The sequence below is a fragment of the Phaethon aethereus genome, assembly GCF_964289735.1.
Source record: "Phaethon aethereus genome assembly, chromosome: 6".
NCBI lineage: Eukaryota > Metazoa > Chordata > Aves > Phaethontiformes > Phaethontidae > Phaethon > Phaethon aethereus.
The window spans coordinates 21,393,462-21,403,938 of NC_138580.1; the positions used below are offsets into that span (position 1 = coordinate 21,393,462).

The 10,477-nt window shown below is 36.5% G+C and overlaps 1 protein-coding gene across 1 annotated transcript in view; it reads right to left on the reverse strand.

Annotated features, from left to right (window-relative positions):
- LOC309406182 (sodium channel protein type 1 subunit alpha) overlaps positions 1-4,360 on the reverse strand; it is a gene marked incomplete at both ends in the record, with an annotated part of 67,922 nt that extends 63,562 nt beyond the window's left edge. Inside the window, one exon of the mRNA XM_082001265.1 lies at positions 4,094-4,360. Within this exon, the coding sequence (XP_081857391.1) occupies positions 4,094-4,360 (267 nt within the window). The remainder of the gene's footprint in view (positions 1-4,093) is intronic.
- Between the last annotated feature and the right edge of the window lie 6,117 nt (positions 4,361-10,477).

Here is a 10,477-nt window from a genome sequence, read left to right on the forward strand (position 1 = left end):
ATATGGTCTCCAAGAACATCTTGGGAGAAAGAGTTCCCAAAACCTGATTTTTCCTCTCCTTCCTCCCAGTTAGCTTTAAACATAGTTTCTGGAAGGCTACATTTAGCAGGCTGACTGTTACTGCATTGCATTTCCACTTCCTTCACTTAAATAAACACCCCCTAAAATCCTCAGAGGACCTTCTGAAAGGCAAGAGGTGACATATTGTTGAGCTGGGTCCTTAGCTTTTTGGGAAAAGCCCTAGGGCCAGCTAGAACAGAAGACTTATGGCATTTCTTGGGTTTGTGGTTATCTTTTGAAACTCTGTTTTCTAGCAAGGTCTTAACTTTTTGCTTTGCTAGAATGTTTCACTTAAAATCTCTTCCACTTAAAACTATCAAGGATATCTAAAATCACTAGTGCATTCACCTTTTCTGATGTAATGAAGTAAAGCAATTTTACACAATCTTTTTGTTTCTTCAACCCAAGAAAAGTCTGGGAGTCTCAGGACCTAGAGGTTTGATCAAATTAGGGAATGATATTACCAAGTGCCAGGACAAAAAAAGGCACCTTTTCTGATAGACATGGTTCAACATCCTTGTGGCAAGAGGCAGGGCATGGAGTGGCAGCAAACAATCTGTATTACAGCAGAAGGAAAGTGAAGTAAGACCCATTTAGTTCCAACTATTCTTTCCCTACCCTTTAAGGTAGCAGCCTAGCTTCAAGAGAAAATAGTCAGCCCTTAAAGTATGAAATCAAGTGGACCAGATTTTGATGTATGCTTCCAGGTCATGATCTTAAGGGGTACCAGCTGATCCTTTCTCTATAGATAGTGATGTGAACCTCCTTGATCCTTTGTGATGGCAGCTTGAACATGAATAGGAGTCACTATTATACTGGGAACACACAGATTTGCACTTACATGGAAGTGGAACACAAAAAATAGGTAAAGTCCAAGTTCATTTTTACTCAATTTTAGCTTAAAAAAAAAGATCACTGCAACCATTTAGGATGCTAAACTTCACAGTTCTAAAAAGCAGCATTATTGACCACCACAGCTGGCAGCATTTCATTATGATAAAATCATCAGAATATAAGAACAGGCATTGTATTATATTATAATAAAATAACTATGTTCCAAGGGTACAGTTGCTGGCATTCAGCCTATCTTGGATACAGTGTAAATCAATAATACTATCAGGTGTGTTGATTTCCTGTAATAGGCTGTTCTGTTGTCAAACAAGTTGTTAATATTTTCCTTTTCCTTTCAGCTTCAGATGAATATTGGGCATGAATATGTTCTCTTTGGTTGTAGGTTTTGCATAGAAGCACAGTTACAAAGCCATAAAACTAGCACACCTGTCTGTTTTTTTGTTTCTCTTAACAGGTTTTCCCATTTTTAACTTTTCATCTCAGGGCTATCTTATCCACAGATTAAGGCTCTCACACCAGCTCAACCCATTTATTTATTCCTGTCTCATTCGGTATTAAACTGTACCAAATCATGGCATGCACAAACCTATTGCTTAGGAAAAAAGTCCCAAAGATGAAATGTAAAACACTCTAAATGATGTTTCAACATTCAACATGCAAAAATGCAGTGAACTTGTTAAATCTTGCTACAAAAATAGGAAAAAAACCCTCAGGAAGTGGGACGCAATACTTGCATATGAGGCAAATGATGGATGATTTCACTCATGACTCAAATTTGGAATGAAAAAGATATTCCTAACCCTTTCTTGCAGATAAGTATTTTCCCTCATTCTAGTGTTTTTCATTAGGTCTGTATCATTTCAGAAAGATGCTTCCCCAGGCAGAAATATAAACTCTCTAACCATCGTGTAGCAGTTGTCAGACCATTACACTTGGAGAGGGTGTGTTGATTGACTCCCTGGCTATACAAGGTGGAATTTTATCAGAGAAAGCTGAAATGTTGAATGGTACAGAGGTAAATGCATTGAGCATTAAGGGTCCTTCATGTCTTCCTGGAGATGTTCACTTCTGCTTTAGGCTTTTCTCAAACTATTTCTTCTTCTGTGGCTTGCAGGAGCATCAACTGCTACCAATACTCTCAAAAGACAAGTGAAACAAAATAAAAGTCTTTCCAGAACTTACATACAGCTAGATAAGAAAATCTAAGAATTAGATACTTTAAAGTCAAATTATTGACGTAAAATTGAAATAGATGTTGGAATTTCTGTTAGGAAAGTCTATTTTCCTCCTACTGAAGGAAGAAAAAATGGAGAGAATTGTAATGTATGGAAAATATTTGTCTTGTCTTTGACTGACAAGGCTGTTTCTAGTCCTGTACTGTAGAAGATTAAAGCACATGCATAGAGAGTGTGGACTTTGGCACAAAGAAGAGAAGCCCAGTGTTATGACTTGCCTGTAGAAGTTATTTAGTGTTCAAATAAGAAGATTCTTACTTTCAAATAGTACAGAAACTTGGTTGAACATGTTCTGCTGGTTTCACTACATTTCTTGCAAACCTATCATCAGACCTGGCTGATGTAGCAAGTGTTCAGCTCCATCTGTGAAGGGACTGAGAGAGTCTTCCATTTCTAAGGGCTCTAGAAGGTCATACCTAGCATGTATCTGTTTCCACTGTAAGACACACAAGAGAAACTGATTTGACTATAAAGGTCCAGGATGAGGTGTGGGCAGGTAGGGACATAATTATATTTGATTTTGTATCATAAACAGACACAATTAGTACAGAATTCTACAAGGCCTGCTTTTATAGAAATGCATCTTTTATCTTTGTAAAAGTAGAACTGTGATTTAAAGACAAAGCTTCATACACTGTGAATGGCAGATAAAGGCTCTTTCAGAGGCATCAAATAATAAAGATAAAAATATTGTTCTCTCACATAGTATTTTCTCTCTTGTCAAAATAGGGCTCATAAATCACGTGAAATTTAGTAAGCTAAGACACTTAGAACACAACACTTTGTGAAAATCAGAATAACTCCTGTCTTAATATTTATAGAGTTTTCATAATCACAGTATCTAATAATTAAAATATCACCCAAGCTAGCTATCACTATAAACCGTGAACATTTTCTGCTCTGTATATGGACTGTGCAACAGAATCATCCTGAAAGGATTCCAAAGCTGTTCAAGGCCAGTTCCACCAGAAACTTTTAAATTAGTTTTACACTCTCTTTATGATATTTTCTGCTCATCCATGTGTTTCTCTATTGATTCCATAATTTTCCTAAGAATTTGCTATCAAAGCAGATTTCTGGGAACAAAATGTGCTATTGCATTGGTTTATGCAGTCAGTTTTAAATTTCAAGAAACTTAGAGAAAGTGTGGTGTGTTCATGTACTCAGTTTCAATATATCTTCACTTTTCTAAAGTTTGCAAAGTATGTCATCTATTATGTATACACACATTTGTACAGGTATTATATATTGCTTATAATCACAGACAACATACTATGTTTCAGCTTTGATGTAAATGTTCCTTTGATATCAATTCAATTATATCAAAGGAATAAATTTTGATGTAAATGAAAAGAAAAGGATGAAGGGTTGGTAACCGTTAAGGATGATGGATTATGTCCTGTGCCATAGAGGACAGTGGGCACTTTGCTCATGATTTAGAGAGCAGTGACTAGAAGCCTAGATTTTCATACTATTTATTTATACTCTGCTACATCCACTACACAACCATATTATACAATCTGTCACAATGTTACATTTATTGCCAATTTGATTAATTTAATGTTAAAAATATTACATAAAGAGGAAATTTGCAGTAAAGCAGGAGGACCAGTGTGCCAAGGGCACACGAGGGTAAATGCGTTCTAAGAACATACATTAGCTAAATCAACCCTCATAACTTGAAGATATTAAATATTTATTTACTAACTTTCTGGAAGGTAGAATGTATATGTATCACTGGCATCAAACATTTTCTGCTCTTGTTGTATACCTAGTCCTTTTAGCAACACTCAACTGTTTCCACATTATTAGAATGACATTTTCCTATGTGGTTGCTAATAAACAGACTGAAGTAACAAGCTATATTATCCACTCCATGAAAATGAAATGAACATGATAAAGCATTCCAAACACTGGCATATGAACAGTATTGATATTAGACTCACCTTTTTATTGATGTAATATGGGTCCATGTCTTCCAAGGGCTCAGACACCATTCCTGCAGGTATGTCACCGTATATAAACGGAAGTGTTTTTCCTGCCTCCAAATCACTGTTTGGCTTTGGCCCATTTTCATCATCATTGTCTTTACGATCTTGTTTAGAATTCTTAGCTTTTTCTGCAGCAATGCGTTGTTCAATAGCTGCAAGAGATTCTCTAGTGAAGTATTGGAAGCTGTCTGGTCCTGGTGGTACAAGCACTGACTGCTCCATCTTTTCATCCTGCACATTTTAATTACCATTTATTCTTCTGCATAGGAAAATACTAAAAGAAAGCAGAAAATAAAATTCAAACACACACGTGAAAATCGCCAAGTAAGAAAGATATAACATTTATTTTTAAATGCTTTTGGTTTTGTTGTGTTGGAATGTTCAAGTACACAATACTGAAAATTATGCAAGGAAAAATAAAATAAGCAGTTTAGTTGGTGATTTGACCTTTGTAAGAACCACTTGTGTGGTTCTTATGCTAGTTATATAAACTGCAACAATTTCTCAACTCTAGGAATATAATGGTCTTTTACTCCAAATAAGCAAAAGCATGATACTTAAGAACAATCAGATACATTCTTTCCTCATAACTCTAATTATCTTAAAATCACCTCACATTCCTCTGGAATCAACCAGGATTATATTGGTAACTATAAATAGCACAGTCCATCATACCTAATGCAGAAATTTCCACTGAGTTCAGCAAAAGTATCAGAAAACAAGCACTGTAGAAGCAGAATTCCTATTAAATAAATAAAAATCAACTCTGTGTAGTATGAGGTAGTAAAGTAGTGGCTCCAAGTAAGTTTTTGTACAGGAGGTTATTCTAGATAATAAGAATTGCCTATTTTTCTGGAAGTATTCTAATATACATCTTTATTTACATATGGCAACTGAGAAAATAAACCTGACGGGGACAAAAAAAAAGAAAAAGAAGTCCTATTAAAATTACGCATCTGGCATCTTTCATGTGACTGAATAATTTTCTGATATCAGACATACAGATGAAATGCATATTTGGGCACACAATGGTGTATATATCCCTCATGCCTGAATGTAAAGAAATATTTGCAGTCTCCACGCATTGCTGGTCTTTGTGAAATGCTCAGTCTGCCTTTCAGGAGACTTAAGAGTCAATGCTATTATTCATTGAAATAAGCTAGAGATATGGAATGTCAGAGAAGTAAGAATACAAGAGATGGCTGGGGGAAAACATATGAAAACAAATAAAAATGTGACAAACAAAATGAGAAATTATGGATAGAAGCTGAAAAAGATGAGGAAAATAGAGCAAAAAATGGAAACAAGAGGAGACTGTAAATTAATGTAGAAATAACAAGAGGAGAAAATGAAGCATGTGAAAATTAAAAAATAGGAAGACTGGAAGATTAGCAGTATAAAATTGCAGAGATGGAAACAAAGAAAATGTAAAAAGTAGGTAGAAGAACAGAATACTGGGAAAGGTGCAGGAAGGGAAACAACTATATGTAGGGTTAAAGTTTGTATAAAGGAAAAGTCAATAAGGAAAATAAGAAATTAGATGAAAAATAAAGGGAGAAGGAAGAAAAACATAGCTGGGAAATGGAAAAAAAGGTCACTAAAATATATTAAGTAATAAACTTCAAATCCTCTAGATCATTAATGGCAGAGTGAGCACAAGCCTATTAATCACACGTATGTATTGAATAGTGGAATATAGTGGCTAAAATAGGGAAGAGGGGTCAAGGTGCTTATGGGGTCTATAAGCCAAATTTTCTCAATTTCTCAGAAAAATTACAAAAAACTTATTTCACTAGGAATGTATAGAATTATCACTATCAGAGGAATGACTTCTAAAGAATCGAGGTGGCAGATTTCTCACTGTAAAAAAATTAAAGGGAGCTAATCTCCTACCAAAACACAAAGTATTGACCTACACAGACTGCAGACTCATGCCCAAACCATTCTCTAAAGCTTTTCCTCCTTTCTAATCCTGAAAGGAAACAGAATCATCCTGTTCTCTCTCAGGAAGAAAAAGGACAGAAGAAAGTGTCCTGAACTAATCAGGATTTAAAATCTTCTCTTTCTCCACATCGAGAACATCCTCCAGACATCCCCATTTCGTGGTTCTGTTCTGGGAATTGACTCTTCATTCTCTTAACTACTGAACAGTTATAAACTCATTATTACTGTTCAGTCACACCTTGTGGATATTGGGAAAGGAGAAGAAACTACTAGCCACACCACTGACTCTGCTGACCCCCAAAGTGATTCCCGTAAATGGCACCATAATTTGGGAAACAGATCTCATACTAAACCACTGTTCAAATATTACAGGAGCCACAGCTGTAGGTGGATACTACTTGTTTTGTGGGCTTCAGGGAGATACAGAGACTCAAGAGAGACAGACTCTCTTCTCTGCTCAGCTTACTTGCAAAGGAAGGGACAAAGCCCTCCCCTCTCTGCTCCACTCTTCTCTCTCAGCATAGGTATAATGCACATGGGCACCAGCAAATGAGCCATGTCTGCCTTTCCCTCTCCTCCTCCTTGCGAGACCCAGGAGGTTGGTTTTCCCCTTTGCCATTTTTCCTTTGAAAATTCCCTTCATTGTCCAAAAACCCCACTGTACGTGGCATTTGGTGTTCCCTGCCATGGTGGCCAGCAAGGGCACAGCAAGCCAAACAAGTCATGGCACAGTGGGAGGGAGGTGCTGGACAGTAGCAAGGGCAATCTCATGTTTTGAAGGGAAAGAAAATGGACAGCCAGTGAGCAGTCAGCAAAGATGAGCTCTGAAACCCTATGGTGCTCCATCAGGATCATCTTTTAGTTCAGCTGAGTGTCCCCAGCTTGCCTGCAGAACAAGGAGGTAAGCCTGCAAGATTTGCCTGTGGGTGCACAGAAACAAGCTACTTCATAGCTATTAGTTATGGTGTAAAAACTTTTGATTCAGCTGCTGTGTTTACATACTGAGTTTAAAAACAGCAGATACTGTGCGCTTTTCTAATAATACCTGTATTTTTTCTGTAGAAAAGAACATTACATTATTTTTCTACAATTAATCCTAGAATGTTCTCAGGTCTCTCAAGTGTACATGGAGCTAACCAGATATATACCTTTAGGTGTATCTAAATCTAAGTAGGCTGTACTTAAGAAAATGTTTCAGGAGACTTTACAAAGATTAAATACTTTTTATCCTCTACTTAACAGATTAGAGGATGCTATCCCAGATACATTTTCCTTTTCTTTATGCATTTCCATGATTATAAGTCTTCAGAATTACAAATAGAAATTTTCTACAAATTTAAAAGTCAGTATTAAATACACACAAATTCAATAGACTCTTAATCCCTCTTCATCTGTCACATCACACTGGTTAACTGAAAGGTTTGTATTTACTTTACTATAGCTGAAGAATTTATTCTCATTTATCCGGGTAGGGGATGGATAACAATTGATACCAGACCAATTAATCAACCGATATCCTTCTGATTTCTATCAAGTGATTTATTAAATATTAATTGAATAACTACAGATTGCTTACATGATCAAAATGGACTTTTTCTTTTTTTTCCTTTAGCATAGCACTGGTAATTCAACAGAGGAAAGAATATAAGAATACACAAAATATAGATTTCTTACTACGTTCATTTTACGCATGGCAAATCTGGGAAGCTATAGCTTCCCATATAGCAATGTGCCATGTGCCGCATTTTCTAGATCATACTTCATAGATGTTCAGTTTCTTCTATGGTTAATACTGCAGGTGATGTGAACATGCTTCTAATGTACAGACACAGTAAACAGACCAGAATGGTATTTTTGCTCTTCTGTTGGCCTAGTCACATCACACACAGATAAACATGTGACAGGCATGAACTAGAGAATAAATATGCTCCAGAGAATAACTAGAGAATAGTTTATCTTCTTTACTTTTGTAGATAAAACCTTGCATTCATTGAAAGTAGTGCTGGATTAATACTTATGCCTCCCCTGCCCAACTTTTTTTTGTATTCTCCAGTTTCTCAACTTGGTAAAAGGCCATTGAGTCTAGACTTGTACACTGCTCCATGATGCAATCTGAGATTGTGCAGCTCTGGTTTGTTGGATGTGAATATGTGTCCAAGATGAAGTGGAAAGATGAGTGCAAAAAGGAATGCACATGAATCTTTCAACAAATACATTGCACATTATTTTGCACTGCTATTTGTAGAAATAATAACTCACAGGACTCTATTATATACATAACACAATATGATTTGTTACACTTGGTGACATAAGAAATAAGTCATCTCTCACCACTAATGGAAAATAAAAATGACACTAAATCGAATCAAATATTAAGAAATTAGCAAATGAAACTGGTCTGTTTTCACTTTTGAATTTCAGGAACGCACCCTTAAATGTTCGTACAGACTGCTATTTCCTTGTACTTTCCAGCACTGTGAAACTGATTGCTAAGGGAAAACTCGGGCAAGAGAATTCTGCTAGAGTAAGTAGAATTTAGTGTTTGCCCTTGACTTTTCCCTTGCCCTGTGACACACACTATATTTTTGCTTTTGGCATAAATTAACAAATTAGTTCTATTAAAAATTATGCATCTTACTATTTTGAGAAAGCATCAGACTAGTAAACAGTAGCATTAATATCTTGAAGTGCTCTAGATGTAATGATGCAACACTAGTAACTTCATCTTTATAAAGAGACTAAGTAGGTATTAGTGAGGTTATCAGCGATATGCACAGGGAACGTCACCTGGCTGATTCAAGGCACAGCTAACAGACCACAACTACTACAAATTAAAGACAAATCAGTGAACCTATGTGTAAACTCACAGAGCCCAAATCTCCATGTTCTATTACTTCTCATTGTTTATTGCCACAGTTTCTTATTATTTTTGATTTATAAACAACTCATTATTATTCTTGTCTCCAGAATACAGAATAAATATAAATTACCTTCCTCAAAGTGTGGATTTGTGGGAGGAGAGGAAGGAAGGTATGGCCAACTACTGCAGCTTTGTATGTGAGGCCTTAGCTGAGGAGAAACTGCTGTTCCTTTCATCAAAGAACCAAGCCTGTATCTGGCCTGTTTATCTCTATTTTAGGGCTACTACAGGTAGCAAAAGTAACACACTTGACAGAATGACAGAAATCAGATTAGAATATTGGGACTAGGCAACTTCTTATGACTCCTTGTAGCTCATATATAAAATTAAATTTAATTCTCATGGACAGCTTTGTAAGGGAAACATGCATACTACCAGACTGATAATATGATTCTCCCATATCTTTTTTCACCGTCTTCTTGATGTTCCCTCTCAGCATGGATAATGCAGATCTGAGCACAAGGATTTGCTTGCATTAGATTACTTGGACTTGGCTAACTGTTTTTATTTAATGCATATTAATTTCAAATAAAGGGTAGGCACATTAATACTGCAGACATCAGAATAGGGTACATACATATGCACTGAGCTATAAATGAATTAACTGACATATCGGAAGCAATTAAACAGTATATACTAGCTCAAGTGAAAGTCTATGCTTTGCAGCTAGGTATCTCTGCTCATTGCAGGCGGGGGGTGGACGTGATGACCTCTAAAGTCCCTTCCAACCCAAACTATTCTATGATGCTATGATTTCCAATACCTAAGCTGATACACAAGCAAGGTTACTGGCACAGGGAAAGAGTCACATAATGGGAGTGATGAGGGGAGAGGGTGACTATTTAGTTTGTCACAGAGTTGCAAACAGCCATGGGTAGGTACGTGATTTAGGAAGGCAGTTTAGTGCCTCAGTCTAGGCTGCCCAATAGCCAGAAAGCAGAACGGACAAAGACTGGAAATATAGTTAATGTCTGTGATATCCACACTGCTGTATGATTGCTTAGCTTACATCTCATTACATGAGTATCTATGCTAAACTCCCTCATCAGCTCCAGGGAATTCAAAGCCACATTTTCCATCAATCAGCAAAACTCTTACACTACCACGGGCAACAGACCATCTGACCTCTCTTTGCAGTGCTCTGCCATCACTATGCAGGAATGAAATCAAGATTAATGGGATAGAAAAAAAGACCATAAGAAAACATAAACCTGGCATGTTAATGGTAAGCCTTCATTTGGGAAGGCTATTATGGCTTCTGACCCCTGCTCCAAGAGCTTTTTCTCTATTATATCTACTAAATTCACTTAAGAAGAGTCAGTTGAAAATCACCAGAGGTGTATTGATAGCTGAGAAGAAAAAAATTAGGAATACTTATGGGAAAAGACAGTTTAGTTCTATTTTTCACTCCCAATTTTTTTCAATTCAGGAACAAAATACAAGCCTCGATTTTGAAAAATAAAATAAAACAAGCC